A 16933-nucleotide genomic window follows, 5' to 3' on the forward strand; every position below is an offset into this window, starting at 1 on the left:
GAATCACAACTGCATTCAAAGTGGTGCTTTGCATGATTTTAGGGGAAGATTTTAGGGATGAGTTTCCACTTAAACTCCCGTTTGAGACGAGGATAATCGAACTGACAGCAATCTCTTAACCCTGTAAAACCCAAATATCGAAAACAATGAGAAAAAACATACATACATATGTACACATATATATGAAAAACAATAATTATTTTTTAAATTCTATACATATAAAATCTGTAAAACCCAAATATCGAAAACAATGAGAAAAAACATACATACATATATACACATATATATATGAAAAACAATAATTATTTTTTAAATTCTATACATATAAAATCTGTAAAACCCAAATATTAAAAAAAATAGTAAAAATATATATTTATTTAGATAATATAAGAAAAATTATATATATACACACACACACACGCATATATTACACACACAAATCTTAGGGCTAGACAGCGAGCAGCTACAATTAATTTTACTTTCCCCAAACATTTAAGTCAGCACTTGTTTATTTTACGTCTGAACATAAGCAGAGCTGGACTAAACATCTGCTGGGTGTCACTAAGCAGCAGCTAGTGTGACTTGAGGCCGAAGCAAATGCAGGAAAACCTTGAAGTGTAATGCTGGCAGTAGCAGATGGATCCAAGCTCCAGCTGACTATTGTCCAAAATTGTTCTCAATGAGTCATGAAGTGTGCTACTAGTTATTTGAAAGTTATTGCTCCATTAGTGAGATTTAAAGCCTCACAGAAGAGCTTGATGCCTGATGCGAGGCTGTTAATTGACAGATGTGATGGAGTTTGCAAACAGTTTAGAAGTCAGACTTTGGAGCTTCTTTTTAAAGACTATTGTCACACACAGTTCTAATGAGTTCCACAAACCCTCATCTAACGCTGTCCCCTTCGATTTTAGTAAGTTTCTTGTTTGTAACTGCAATACCTTGTCTGTTTTCACCATATTAGATAAGTAGGTAAGAGTGTAAAAAGCAACACCTTACATTCCTAACGTGAACGTCCAGCAGCTTTTACCTGAAGCTGCAATTCCGGCCTTCAAACTTGCTCCACTGCAAACCAGCAATGCGGCATCTTGCTTCCTCCATCTCTGAATATAAACTACGCCTGTCAGCATATTAATGCATAATTGCATGCTGTGTATGTTCAGTTACTCTACAAGAAAGGTCTGCTTCCAAACTGGATCTATGCCAGGCTGCCTATGACAGGCGGAAACCTCCATCCCTCAGCCGCAAACATACGCACATTTTTCAATGTCTCATTCACGCCAGCCATATATTTTATCTGCTCATGTGTAACAGTGACTCACTACTGACAAACATTTGGCCAAAACAACACAGGCGTTGCTTTAAATTCTCCAAAAAGCACCTACATCATGCCTAAATGAATGAAATTTACATACAGCTTCTATATTTTTGATACACACTGTAGCAGGTTCAGAAACTAAACATCATCATCAAATTTAGGTCAATGGTGCTTTGTGGTTCTTACCATGCTGGGCCGGCTGTAGATGAGGACTCTGGAGGGCTTGTGAGAGCTCAGCTCCAGGGCCTTCTTCACCAGAGGGATGTACTCCACTCTTCTGCCTGGCTCGATGCCAAATGAGGCTGTAACCATCAGCTTGGGCTGGAGAACACACATCATTTCAGACCTCCAGTGTCAAAACATCGGCAGATTACAGCAACAAGATATCTTTTCTACGGCTGCAGAAACAGACCCGAGCGCTCCAGATTTTGTTCTGCTGCATTTTTAACAGAATATTAGCCGAACGAGTCTAATGCCTCCAGCACCATACCAGTGTGAGTCAAACGCAGTTCACCTGAGCTTTATTAACATGCATTCCAGAATAAATCCTTGACTTGCAACACACCTGAAGCGTCTGTGTAGAGACAGTAGCATTTTCTGTAAACTTTTAGGTTTAGAAGTTTAATATACATAGACCCAAACTACAAAAGAGGCAATCTGTGACTAACACACTGTTCTGATGTGTTAAATTAATACTAATGCAAAAAAACTGAACCTTTCCTATGGCTGTTGTTCCAAATAAAACTGTCACTGTCATTATATTGCATCACATTGATTACAATGATGCTGAATTGCAAATAATTGGTGGATTTCTGTGACTAGAGTGTGTTTGTTCTAGGGCTGCAACTAACGACGCGTCGACGAGTCGTCTGAGCGCGATACGTCATCAAAAGCGGAAGTGAGCGCACAATGCAACAGAAATCTAGCCTAGCCGCGCTAGACCCATGTTCTGAAGGCACAAGGGTCTAGGGCCGCTCGACAGGGAGGGAGGCGGGCTAAAAGGTTGTCTTTCAAATCACTCTGCAGCAATTGGGTAGGTATACAACCAATCAGCGCAACAAATAGGCTGACGTAGTTCCTAGAGCGCCGGTGGATTGTGGCTAAGTCCCATTAGCTTCCCAACCAGCGGAGCCAATTGGTATATTAAGGATTTGCCATATCCCGTCGGCATAAGTCCAAATACGTCTTTCTTCTCAATGAAACACTTCAGTGCCGTCCTTTGTTTATCTTTCAAGTTGAATTTTAGCTTCAAATCTTTAAGGGCTGTGGCCAAAGCCGAGTCGAAAGATAACTGTTTATTGTGCGCCGGTTGTTTCTGTCAGAATCGTCGCGCCTCTGTCGTCACTTAGTTACGCCCGCCTTCTGACTCTACACTTCATGGTGATTGGTCCGGCCAGTTTTAGGAGAATCCAGCCTTGAGCCTTATGGAGGGTAACTAGACCCACCCTGGCAGAGAATTAAATTCGTTGCCGTGGGTTGTCTAGCGCGGCTAGGCTAACAGAAATCACCTTCCAACCGGAGCGCGGAACACGGACGGACGTTGGCGCTGCATCGTGCATGTATTATGTATGCACGCTGCAGCACGGACATCCGCGTTTAGATACAGCTGTATAGTAAACGCTGACATCCATGTTTACAATATAACGCGGACATCCGCGCTGCATCGTGTATACATAATACATGCACGATGCAGCGCCGGCATCCATCCGTGTTCCGCGCTCCGGTCGGAAGGTGATTTCTGTTGCATTGCGTGCTCACTTCCGGTTTTGATGACGTATCGTGCTCAGACGACTCGTCGACGTGTCGTTAGTTGCAGCCCTAGTTTGTTCATCATTAATCATCCCCTTAAGTGTATGTCAACAATTAGAGTTTAAACATTTGATCAAGCAGCTTGACAATACTTAATAATACTGTGTTTCTCCCATTTGTGTTTGTCACTAAACAGGGATCATTATCTTCGGAAATGACTGCTGTCAAAGTGTCAGGTGGGTCCATTAGTTCTTCCATGTGAAAAATCTCCACACAGACGGCACTGACATCAAGTGTATGCAAGTGGTTGCAAAATCAAAAGGCAAGTCAAGTGCTTTCCATTGTGAATAATTAATGCTACGCTTAATGAAACAAGAAAGCCTCAGGTACATTTGGCTTTGGGTATCTCGCATGTCTCACAGGATGTATGATAATGGCACAAGAAGACTGGAGTTGCAGTATTATTAGTTGCAACCAGACGTTCTGTCAGCTTCATGAAAGAGCATAAAACTGAGGAAAGGCTGACGACCAATGAGTGGCCGACTTAGAAAGCACCATGTAGTTCTGTAGTCAAGAAAAAAAGATCAATTTCATCCAGAAGGTGAACACCAGCAGTGGCTAACCTTGGCGTGATCGATGCGGACGGACAGCTCTTTGGAGGCGAAGCCCCCAAAGATGAGGCTATGTGGGGCACCGATGCGAGCGCAGGCCAACATGGTGAACATGGCCTGAGGCACCATGGGCATGTAGATGACGACGATATCGCCTTTCTTTACCCCATTCTTCACCAAGACCCCTGCTAACCTGGACACCTGGATGGAGATACAGAGGAGACATGCAGAATGTTCACATGTATTGCGGATAAACTCACACTGCACACATGTCTGCAGAAATCCATTTGAGATCATTAATCATGATCAATGTAAACAACATAAACTAGAGATGTTAGTTTTAATTCCTGAGAGGCTTACATTTCTGGCTCAATACATAACTGAGGGGCTTTTGAAGCCCATGAGATATATCTTGCACACAGTTTTAGTAAAAGTAAAAATGTTTTTAGTGTTTATTATAATCATGCCTTTACAAAATCCATATTTATTTACTATGAAACAATCACGTATTAATAAAAAAAATGACTGGATATCACTAAAATGCCAACAAAATAACCGTCCAAATTTAATAACGACCACCTTGTAATACGTTAGACAATAATAGGGTTTGTCTCCGTTTGGTCGTTTCCTTTCTCGTTTTTATCGTTGTGTGTCTCGGTTTGTCGTTTCCTGTCTCATTTTTGTCATTTTGTGAATCTTTTTTCTCATTTCCCGTCTTGTTTTTGTCGTTTCGTGTCTCATTGTGTCATACTGTGTCTCAAGTTTTAATAGAAAATGGCTGGCTATCACTAAAATCTCAACTAAATAACTGTCCAAATTTAATAAAAACCACTTTCTAATGAGCTAAACAATAATAAAATGAGCTTATTCAAACAGCTGTTTTGTTCTGTTGATTAAATTGAGATAAACTTGACAGATATTTCATTTTTGGCAAAATATCACTTTTTAGATGGAAATTACCAAATTGTATCACTTTCAACTAAGTTCCCCTTTAGAAAAACACTTCTCAAGGAAGTGAGTTAATTCCAGATCACATGACCTGCTCCACATGATGTCATTTCCTCCTGAAGAAAAGACTGGCAAGTCTCTAAGGCTTTCTGAGTTACTTAATATAAAGTAGTGTGTGATTCAAGTGTGGATTTATCACATGTCAGCAGGTTTACTGCAAATCTTTATAATTAACTTTCAATTTTACTCAATTGTATACATAATATTTAGAAGGATCTTTGTGTAAAAATGCCATGTGGTGTTTGGTTGTAGGCGGCCATGTTGTCAACTATGATACCTGTCATCTATGTTAGAAAAGTCCCGCAATTATACATTGCCCTTTCTATCTACACAATACATGATTTTTGAATTATTATTGTGAAGGAAACAGTGAATTTATAGTTCTTTTCTGGTTGCCCTCAACTGAAGGAAAAACACTGACAAATCAAACTTGAATTTCTCTTTCAAAATTTAATTGAATGTCTCTTAGCCTTGGGGGGAAACTTCGGTGCATTTAGAAAACTTTCTGATTATAGTGCACGCCACTGAATCTGTCCTGACGTCAAGTTTTTCTTTCATTCAGTGCTTTTGTTTTCTGTCCTCCACACTAATGTGAGCTCAATCCAGTTGCCATGGCGGAAAAAACCTAACCAACTGTCTCAGTGGAGAGATGGAAAATGTATTTACTGTCATGGCAACTCTGACAGATTCTACTTTAGGAGCAAAACCCCAAACAAAGTTTGCCTGCATGCCTCACAATCGATTTTAGTTTTCTTTCCGGCAGCCCAGACCAGACTATAAATGATGAAATTCCACATCAATGCAGCTCTTCGTGCTGTCCTGTTCTGTGACTTCAGATTTTAACAACACTGCAATATTTACCTGGTCCTGAAGTTCCCTGAAAGTGATGACCTGTTTAGTTTCAGTCACCGGGCTGTCGTATATGATGGCAGGCTGCTCTCCTCGGTCGCTTTCTACATGGCGATCCACAGCGTTGAAGCACATGTTTAACTTTCCTCCAACAAACCTAAAAAAGAGGCACATGTTCAACCCACCTGTGTGTAAACATGCATATGTACCGCAGGTTTCTGAATGCAAAATTAAAACATATTGTAGGAGAAGAAAATAAATCCCATGCCAACATCTCCAACACATTTCTAAAAACATACAGCTCTTTCGTGCATATTTTTGGCTCGTATGCAAATTTTTCTGGGTTTAAAAAATAAAAAAATCGAGCACAACTTAATGAAACCATCTCAGGCAAAAACATATGCAGATGTCGCTGCCAACAGCACACAGCAAATCAATGTTCCTGACGAGGCAACAGTTTCAAGTCCTGCCGGTGCTGTGCGTATGGATAAAGAGCAGCGAGCAGGTTGAGCAGATGGTGTCTGGGAGCCGCTGTTTTGGAAGCCAGAGAGAGATGGGGTGGCCGTGTCCTTCATGTTAACTGCATCCAGACAGCTCTTTCTACCACACTAGATCGCATAATTGACAACCCCACCCACCAGCCAGAATAAAGGGAGAAAAAAAAAAAAAGTATTTTCACTTCATTCTCAGCACAGAAAGGTGTGAGGATGTATGTGGGCTGTTATGCATTTTAATAATGTTTAGTTTTCCTTCAGGCAAGTGCCAACATGCTGTTTGGTTTTACAGATAGTTCAGAAAAGTCGAGCTGCGGCTTGAAGAAAACCGTCCACTGTTTGTTTTCTTCTCTGGTACTGTATCGTTATAGAAACTGTATTGTTTAGCCTGAATACTAGCACTTCAGCTGACCTGAGATGTTCTTATTAAGAGGAGCCAATCACTGGTCATTTATGTAACAAGGTTGCATCAGAATACTTTAAAAGATTTAAAGTTAGTTATTTGTATTCAATCAGCTGTTTCTTATAAGTCGGTATCTCTGGTTCTGTTCATGACAACTGTATTACTTTCTCCGAATATACACAGTCTCTAGCTCCACTCCTGCTGGCGTTGGTGGATCCATTAGATCCATACTCAACCTCTCAGCATCAGGGAACGGGGAAGGTTGAACCCAAAATGCAGGCACCACAGGAAGCAGACTGGTGTTCGAAACAAGAATTTATTAAACAAAAGACTACTCAACTTACAAATGAGAGGCCGAGCAAGGGGAGAAGCAGACCAGAGCCAAAGCAGGGTGGCTGAACGTGAGTCAGCAGCAACAAGAGTGACGGGGCAAGTCAGGCTTTATCTGTCCCTGATTGTTCATCTGGCCCAGCTGTGCTCCCACTGCAGCTGGTGTCAATAAGTTTTGATCACCAGCACAGCCAGAGGCACAGCACAGAGGGGGCGGAGCTAAGAGAAAGGGCAGGAGACAGGAGAAGGACAGCAAGGGAAAGACGATGAAGATTAGGGAGGCGAGGAAAAAGGAGGGAGAGAGAGGACACGAGGGGAAAAAGGAAGGCAGACTGGGAACCAGGGCAGGACTGTGACCATAGACTGTATATATAGTGGACGTAGCATCTGGCTCCAGAATTGAAGCCAACCCGGAAGTGTCAAAAACTTGCAATATCACGCCGTCCGCTCGGGTTGGCTCCAAAAAGCTTTTGCTCCATAGACCCCCAATTCATTTTTGGAAAAAATAAAATTTGATAGACTGATTTTCTACAGCTCAGGATTTTTTTCCCGTTAGTCTTCATGGTCAAAATGAGAGATCAGGTGGCCGATCTTAAAATAAATCAATACTGAATTTTAAATAAATCATTAAAGTTGGCGGAGCCAGGGGGCGTGGCTATACTTGACAGACAGCAACAGAAGCCTCTGTGGTAAAATGTGGACGGGATAAGAGAGTCCTCAGCCAATCCTGCCCTTAGTTGCTCTCCGGTCCAGTCTGTTTGATGACGCTTTTTACGTCACTGGCTCCAAAAAATCCAAAACGGCGACCAGGAAGTAGCAAAATCCGGGCTTCATTTTCTCGGCATTGAAACCAACGGGTGACGTCACGGTTAGTTTACGCCTGACTGTGACACTCAGGCTGCTTGGGAGTAGTTCATACACAGTTATCTCCACCACTTGGACTTGAGACCAGTTTTAGCGATGCTACCAACACACTGGTGCTGCTAATGGATCAGCTAGCGTTAGCTGACAGGCTAGGTTTAATGTTTTCAATTATAAATGCAAGATAAATTTGTAAAAAAAAAACAAAAAACAAAACAGAAGATACTTAACTTCTGATTCTTAAAGATCATTCAAACATTATTTAACACTCCGCTGCATAGATAAAAGAAAAAAGAAAAATGTCCTTAATATTAAAGCAGTGAAAAAACTCTCCAAGCCAAACAAAGATGGCCGCTAGAAATAACATACCAGTGTGTGAGCCTGGAAAAGTTAGAATGCAGAAAAAGACTTTCACGCATGGTGGACTAAAGTTTGGATTATAAAAACTTCTTATTTGATTAATTACAAAGCTGTACAGACAGTGAAAATGTGCAGAAAGCGTAAATATTAAGTCCAGTTTGGATTTTCCACAGTGTAGTGAGTCACTCTATATTTTGGGCTTCTCTACAGGTGCACCGACTCACTGATCCAGAGTTTGATTATATCCACGTGAAGCCAGGAACCAGCTGGTCAGGTCACACCAAACACGGAGCAACACATCCCATAGCAGCAACATATTCTCATACACGGACTAATTCATACAGACATAAAGATGGCAGCTGTTACACTGCTTTCACATCTAATACAGAGCTTGTATTCATCAAACATAAGGACCTTTTTTCCACCTAATACCTTGAGCCTGTTTCCCAAATAAGCCATTAGTCCAACCAGTCCCAGTGTAAATACTAAAGACTACAGAGCTAATTCTTTCACTTTTTTGTGATACAACTTTGATAAAACCCTCAATTTAGCTTTTACTTATTCACATTAATAAGAATATGAATAATAAAAACACAGATGAAAAGTACCCACCGCTTCCTGCTGTGCATCTAGGGAATACGCTCAGTACAAAGATTTTTATTCTATAATATTGCACCACCAGGCTTTGATTGTGATGGCAAGAATAGAAATGCATGCTGGTATCTTTATTAAAGTGAATCAATGATGAGTCGCCCTCATGCATGAATCATAGAAAAAATAACATTTTGCGAATAATCATGACGATGAAGCTACAGAAAAAGAGAAATGCATGCAAAAAAGTGGTGTCAATATTAAAATTATAATACTGTATTATATAATATTACAATATATGTAATATATATTATAATTATATATACCATATTACAATAGAGTATTTAAATAGTAGTATTTTAGTTTTTTCCTTTTTCATTCTACTTTAACTAATCTGGGAACAAAAGATCTTCAGATTTCTGTACTTTGTACAGTGTGGCATATTACATAAGCTTCTTTGTAATCATTCTAATTAGACAGACAGTGGGGTCTCCTAAGGGGGAAATGCTGTTAGCCTCCCCAGATCTGACCAGTGAAGTCCATTCATTGAAACTCTGACATCCAAATGCAAGTGAAAGCAGCATTAGACAACTGTAATGATTGTGCATAGCAGCAGCCAACTGTGCATGACATCCAGAAACATGGCAGAGAGTACAAAGGACACAGCTTGTACCTTCAGCTGAGAAAGGCGCACACACAAGCCTATAAGTGGGAGCTTTGGCAAGCACTTTGTTGCTTGCAGCTGATTGTTTGAGTCTTTCCTCTAAGTTTATTAATTTATAAACTTTATTTATTAATTACCTGCAGCAGCAATGGGTTCCAAATAAGCATCTCTTAAGACAAAGAGGTGTATGCATGTATGCACAACACAGCATTAACTTAAGCACTGGAGACAGAATTGGTCAGGATCAAACGTTTTTTCACCTCAGACAGGTGAGGTGTCAAACAGTGTTACAGTTAATCTGCTACAGGTAACCTGAGCTCCATCACGGCTAAATACTATTATTATACGTAACATACACATGCATAACACACGCCTGTGCTGAGCGCAAGGTCATTTATTTTGCTTGAGGGTACATCTATACTAAATGGACACATTCTATGGTGCTGTGATTTCTGACCATCAATAACTGATCAACAAATGCTGCATTTCTGACAATGCCAATTGGTGGAATGAACAGCTTTGGTAGAGTATTGTGTTCTCTGAGTGCTTTCCTTGTTTCATTTCCAGCAGTGGCATTATTGTGTGTTATGGATATATCAAAGGACGTTATCTTGCTAAATGTGGAAGCAGGTAGCCAAGAATTAATGAAGGCACTTTTTATTGCACCATAAATGGCTGGAGTGAGATAAATCACATGTGGACAGATTTCTCAATGTTGAAATGATGCACAATGTAGACGTTTTGGATACAGGTAATTATTATTTTTCTTTTTCTCTCTTATGTTGTTTTGAATGATGGTCACCCAAACAACCAAAATATTATCTGTACTTCTCAGTACTCATAACAGCATTGCTTTTAAGCAGCCTCTATACTACAACAGCATTACAGAGTTCCTAATATGTAGAAACGGCTTGTGGTTTTTGGTGACCCACCCCCAGATGTTCAGTGGCCCCCTTATGAAAACTTCCTAGATGCGCCCCTGCACACTCACACTGCCGCGCCAGACTTCTGCAAGTCCAGCGAAAGTTGTTAACATGTCATTTTGGTGTGAACTTGTTCGTGTTTCCTCGCATTGTTGCGCAACTTCTACCTCTGAGACCTACCAGTTTGGAAACACCGGATCCTCAACGCGTAAAGTTTGCCTCCACGGTTCAAACCAGTCTATGTTCTCCCCCATCTCCGCCCAGAACTTCTCGGGGTTGTCCCTCGCTGTGGCGAAGGCTCGGCCGTATGCAGAGTCGGATGCATAGTTTCTGCAGCCCTGCAGCTGGAAACACGTCTTCAAACCTGCAGATGCGTGCGGTCCCGCTGCTGTGACACCACGTTGTTGTGCCGCTGCGCATAGTTTTCTCACTAGCCTGCGTTCCACCGGAGCGCAGGCGTTTAGGCGCACCAGATGTCTTATTTGGAAGTGCATCGCGAACTTGCACGAGTTTCGGTGTTTTTCTGCGGTTCCGGGGCCCCGATTCTACAGTGCAAAAGCCGGCGACGTCATCTGGGGCCACACAGAGGGAGGGAAGGTGTCGGCAAGGAGTTTCTACAAAGCCCTGAAGAAATGCGAACTCTGAACTGGATGGAGTTGCTGCAGGAGGAGCCACATTATTACACAACACAAAGACCGCACAGTACGCTGCCACAAATCAGGAAATAAAGAGCGTGAAGGAGGCATATCAAAGAAGAAAACTTTCAATTTCAATTGTACTTAATTAATATTTAGAAGAATCTTTCTGTATAAATGCCAGGTGGTGTTTGGTTATAGCCATGTTGATTTTAGGACTGAAAACAGCTAAAATGTCAAGTATGATACAAAAAGTCCCAAATTATATATTGACTCGTATAGTTTGCCTTTTATCCTGCAAAATGGAGAAGAAATCCATTTTATTTGCAACACTTCACTTTCAATGTCCTTAGGGCAGTATCAGTATTTCTCTAATTAAAACATCATGCATCCCCTTTCATTTGCTGCTTTGGGATATTTGTGAAAACAGCCTGGTAAAGCTGAGTCACTTCATCTCCATAACAGCGGCTTGCGCAATCCTGTCACACCAGCAGCTCTTTGTCCCCTCACTGAAGCGTTGTGTGCCTCTCTTTCATCACTGCCATCATTCAGGCTGCTGGTAAAATACCCATAATCCAGCTGACCCCCTGTCAGTGGCCCCTGCAAAGGGTGCCCCCTGGTTGAGCAACTCATCCATCTGATATTCGAGGTCATCTGTTTCTATTTATACATGCATGACAGCGGCTTCCATCCGACAGCTCATCCACTTTCCAGGGAAATAAGTGCGTCAGTGTGCAACAATGGGACTCATTAGTTTTTGCAGTGGTTTGCTTGAAAAATAAACAGAGAAATACAGTGTGATATACGAAATACATCGGTGGTAAATGTGACTTTCTGCAGGTCTTGAATTATTGAGGAGCGCCTCCGTAAGCCATCACTTGCCAGTCTATCCTTTTTTGGACATGATGAAACCATGCTGGCTTTTTTTAATCTCATATTGATTCAGATTTCATCACATTGCAACAGGCATGTAAGTTACAATCTATATTCATGTTTATCAGCCCCTGACAGCCAACGGAGGCCTCCCCTCTGCTCACATGTTGCAATTTGTTGGACCAAAAGGTCTCACTCAATCATCATTCCACCCCAGACATTTGCCATCTTTTTTTTAGAACACTGCAGATGCTATTGGCAGAATATGTATCATTCTTATAGTTTCTGGCACCGGACGTGAGCGGAACACTAACTAAAAGCCGCTCGCACAGACTAATCAGACCTAAATTGGAGTCTGAGATGGCTTATTATTATTCCTCTTCTCTGATTTGTGAATGTTTTGAAGTAGGCCTTCATAAACAATTAGAGGCGATTCCCCAAGTTTATCTCCAAATGATTCATCTCCAAGCCGTATTTTTTTTCCTAATATGGATTTATAATCAAATTAGTTGGGAGTTAATGATGTCTGTTTTACATTTTGAAATGGATTTGGATGCAACGGTTGTAAGGAAGGCTCGTAAATGACTTTTCAGTCATAGTTTTCAAAAGCCAACACATCATGACAGCGTGTTTGAATAGATTGGTTTTAAGGAACAGCCTACTGAATGCAATGCATAGTTAATTATTCAATGAAGCAGATACAGGTGAAAGCTATTATCACTTGTTGGTTGTCATCTTGATCGTGTGCCAGTCAAAAAAGGAGATTTTAAAGCTGAGATGGGCGGCTAAAAAAATCAAATGAATGGCAGGAGAGCATGTTGATGTTGTGTACAATGTATCCCGATTAGTTTTTCATGAATTTAAATAAGATTAAATCGCTGTGAGCTGCAGCGTGTTCAGCAATGTGAGTCTTTGTGGAAGGATAGTTTTACGCCATCTGCTATCTCTATTTAAAGTGGAAGCTGTCACCCTGAAGGGGGCGTCAGCAGCCTAATGGTTACAAGAAACTTTTAAGTTTAAATCCTCCAGCCAAAGGCATGAAAATCAATGTGAAGGCTTCCTTTGAGTAAGGGCACCTTAAGTTTACCTCAAAAAAAGTCTGTAAAAATGCGAGTTTATACCTGATTATCACCACAGTGCTACCTCTCTTAGCGCTTCCTGTATGAGAAATTGCACAGTTGTTACATCAACTTGTCTTGTTCACAAATAAACACCATTTTTAAGATGTCTGCCTCCCACATTTTCCATGATGAAGTACTTTTATTATCTGTCAGCAGCTGCCTGATGCGGATTTGACATAAATAGTAACGGTGCTGCGGTGGAGGAGCAGCCTGTCGCATCATGCAGGAAAATCTTAACATAAACTGTTATATAAATGCATTATTTTTCCTTCAGGAGGAACTTTTCGGCATTTCTCCCCCAGTTTGACATGCTGTATAAATCATAATCAAGGTTGCACAAGGATTCAGCAAAATTCACTGATGTTCCTTTTAAATAAGTACAAGATGAGCAGTTTTTTAGTTGGACATGAGACGTTTATTCATTTATTAATTAACTAAAGCAAAACTTTCCATATTCGTGCAATTTACTGTATCATAAAGAAATACTGTGTCCTCTAAGGAAATAATCTGCCATGTAAAACCATAAAATCATATTTTTTTGTGGTGTAGGTAGTCTCCACCAATGGACCCTGCTGCACATCTTTTACATGAGGACTCTCACATTTCTATTACGGACAAGAAACCCCCACATGACATCTGAAGTATTCACTGGCTTCAGAGCTTTTCGGGCATTGCCGATCAAGAACGATCATCAGCAAGAGTCAATGATGAAAGATTAAACAATCAAATGTGGAAAGAATTGATATCAGACTTGAAAGACCTTCTTCCAAAGTAGTTAATCTCCGGACAGACATCGCTATCCAGACAATCAGTTGGGGCGAAGTTTCAGTCAGTCGGTCAATTGCATCCTACAGATTCGGTAACATGAATAAAGTTCTTCATCCAGCTCCCTCTGTTCATCATTGCATTCAAAAGTTCTTTGTCTTCCAGATCAGTGTCTTCTTCTAGCACCTTCCTGAATGTTGTGGCCTGATAGTATCAGGTTTCCATAACAGTACTTGACTTGCTGCTTCTTGTCTCTCACCACATATCCATCCAGGGCTAGTCTACGTTACCTAATGATGGTTAGCAAGCGTAGATGAGAGCCATATAGTGACTTGCTGATGAGGTGCGATTTCCAGGAGATGTTTTGTACCATCTGTAGCATTCTGGTATAAGTCCCATCAGTTCTTTTTTAAGGGAGTCTTTGATAGTGAGCAGGAGTCAGATCAGTAAGATGGATTCCACTGACGCCTTGAATACTCTCATTTTGGTTGTCATTTTTATAGGAGATACCCATATTTTTGACAGAGAGTTTAATGCTCCCCAAGCTTTACCAGTTTTTGTTTCTATATCATGTGCTGTGTTGGTGTCGCCTTGCCTCCAAGATATAGAAAATCATCAACTTTTTCGATTTCAGACTCATCTCGTAAACGCAATGTCTCTTCAGATGTTGGGTTAAGGTGCATGAACTTTGTCTTTCCAGCATTCAGGAAGAGTCCAATCAGTCTTTTTCTCACTCTGCCTGATGCAGAAGATCTTCTGCTTTACTGAGAGTGTTCTCCAGGAGGGCGATGTCATCTGCAAATGCAAGTTCTGGGAGGACTTCTACTTTGACGACGCTTTAGGGTCAGGCCATTGGAGGGCAAGATTGCCTTCCTCAGTGCATAGTCTAAGCAGATGATAATGAGGAAAGGTGCTTGAGGGTCTCCTTGAAGTACTCCAGTGTCTATGGAGAAGAGATCTGTGTTGCCCTCAGGAGTCTTGGCTACTGCAGAAGTGTTGATGTAGGCAACTTTTATTGCTTCAACAATAAGAGGAGGGATTCCATATGCCAGTAGAATTTTAGTGAAATTCTACTGGGCAAAGTGCAATGCCTTATATTCATCAACAGATGTGCAAAGTGTTATTATTTATTGACCAAACCTGTTGAATTCATTATGAGATACGGGAATTCTGCCTCCGCTCAAAGCTCCAATACTGACTAATGCTGCTAGCTTTAATCTGACATGCAAATATACACAGTACAGTTGTCTATATTTGCCCTGTCTGCACATCTTCTCGCATCTTCTGTGGAAATAGAAGCCTTTCAGAAATCAATTTGCTTGCAACTGAGGGCTTTAAGAGTGTTGCAGCATAATTCCACCTCTTTAAAAAAAAAAAAAGGAGAGAGAGGGAAAAAAAAGCAGAACTGTATTCAAGGCCATAAGGATGCAAGCCTTTAATCTGGCTGTGCCCTCTTTCTGCAAGCTCTCTAAGCCCTCGCCCTCTATATCTAGCCCACCACTAGTTTACATCTGCATGCAGCTGGATGGGACCGTGGGCGGCTGGAATTCACCAGCACATATGGACGACGTGATTACAAGCGTGTGGGTTTAGTAACGGCTTCAAATCGAAAAATACTGAAACAGATGCCGGTGACAGAATATTCCCTGAAACACTTAAAGATGATGAAAATTGAAATCAACAGAGGATGCATTGATTGTACTTTTTTTTTTAACTTTCAAATTTCATTCTCACTCTGTAACAGTCTATTTGAAGTAAGGCGAGGTTAGAAGAAAAGGTAATTGCCTCCCAGATGGGCACAGGCAAGACAATATAATGAGATTTAAATAATTTCAGTGTTGGTATGATTTTCTGGATTTTGCTCTGAATAACTGCACACGTGGAAGCAAAATATACTGGTCCGTGCCTCAGGTGTGTATTTGTGTTTACAGCTTGTATTTGTTGTGGTGAAGTCATGCTTTGTGAGCCATGTCGTCATGCTGCCCCCAACCAGGGACTTGTTTTGGGGTTTTGTTTTTGCGAACACAGTTTCTGTCCGCTGTAATGACTGTGTGAGATATACCACAGCGGCAGGCACCATTAGGCAGCAGATCTACAGTAAATGAAGAGAGTCAGTGGTTTGGCTCTGTTCTGTGGTAGCACATAAACATGAGGATTAATCCTTAAGCCCTTAAACTTGGGTTCACTACCATCATTCAGCTCTTATCAGGCTGCCTGCAGTGCATGTAGCCAAGAGAGGAGATAACAGGCGGGCATGGCTCAGTGATTCACAATAAACCTTAATGGCAAGCGTGGTTGCAATCAACTGATCTCTGAAGCGCAATGGGTGAATGGATTATACATGGCTAAGCATTCACGTGCGCAGGCAGGAAAACACACATGTGCGCATTAGAGCGGGTAAACGCAAACGCAGAGCCACTGGTTGACTGCAGAGCATGTTGAAGCTGTCAAATGTGTTGTACGGGCTGGCGGACATGAATGATTGATGGCTGCTATTTTTTATTTAGACGGGGATATATTATTACACATCAACCTTTGGAACCTGGGAAGGAAAGTAGTCCTGAATGCTTTACAAGTGTAGGAACTTTGTGTACTTTTGATCCAGTGCTGCTAAATGTAGTTTGGCTATTTTCTTCTAACATAAATCAACGGTACCACAGCATTCAGTATTTTACATACTTAGGCCTAAATTATGTATTAAAGATGTAAATTTCCCAGCAATCAATGCTTTAAACACTGCCATGAAATCTGTGTAAATTCTCAACGGTCCTGAATATGCAAAAGCAACTGCACTATTAGGGATTGTGCAATATCTGTTGGATGTAGATGTCTGGTTGGGTGAGTCTGAAACATGTGTTTTTTTAGTTTAAATTTTATATTTTGTGATTTATTGCCAGGGCTGCACAGTGGTATAGTGGTTAGCACTTTTGCCTTGCAGCAAGAAGATCCCCGGTTCAAATCCTGGCCTGGGCCTGGGATCTTTCTGCATGGAGTTTGCATGTTCTCCCTGTGTATGCGTGGGTTTCTCCGGGTACTCCGGCTTCCTCCCACAGTCCAAAAATATGCCGAGGTTAATTGATTGGTAGTGTCTACAGATACGGACCCGTACCCGTAGCCTGTGGGCTACGGATACGGCACTTTCCATTTGCCAGACAGACACGGACCCGTACGCGAGTCTCGCGAGTCAAGAAGCTGCTAACCACTGCAAACTGTTGAAAGGTAAGCAAAGGTTAAGGTTAGGGTTAGTGTTAGGGTCAGGTTTAGGGTCCGTACCTGTAGTACCGATGCTACGGGTCCGTACCGCTAGCGTCTACCGGGAGTCACGTGACCAGATCTCGCGTATCTGATTGGCAAATGGCAAGTGCCGTATCCGTAGTCCAC

At 41.4% G+C, this 16933-nt stretch overlaps 1 protein-coding gene across 1 annotated transcript in view; it reads right to left on the reverse strand.

Annotated features, from left to right (window-relative positions):
* Nucleotides 1–10814, reverse strand: part of acss3 (acyl-CoA synthetase short chain family member 3) — a 70146-nt gene extending 59332 nt beyond the window's left edge. Inside the window, exons 1-4 of the mRNA XM_022218364.2 lie at nucleotides 10339–10814; nucleotides 5545–5689; nucleotides 3688–3876; nucleotides 1502–1636 (exon numbers count right to left, since the gene is read on the reverse strand). Coding sequence (XP_022074056.1) covers nucleotides 1502–1636; nucleotides 3688–3876; nucleotides 5545–5689; nucleotides 10339–10652 — 783 coding nt within the window. The 5' untranslated portion in view covers nucleotides 10653–10814. The remainder of the gene's footprint in view (nucleotides 1–1501; nucleotides 1637–3687; nucleotides 3877–5544; nucleotides 5690–10338) is intronic.
* Between the last annotated feature and the right edge of the window lie 6119 nt (nucleotides 10815–16933).

This window comes from Acanthochromis polyacanthus, chromosome 1 (assembly GCF_021347895.1).
Source record: "Acanthochromis polyacanthus isolate Apoly-LR-REF ecotype Palm Island chromosome 1, KAUST_Apoly_ChrSc, whole genome shotgun sequence".
NCBI lineage: Eukaryota > Metazoa > Chordata > Actinopteri > Pomacentridae > Acanthochromis > Acanthochromis polyacanthus.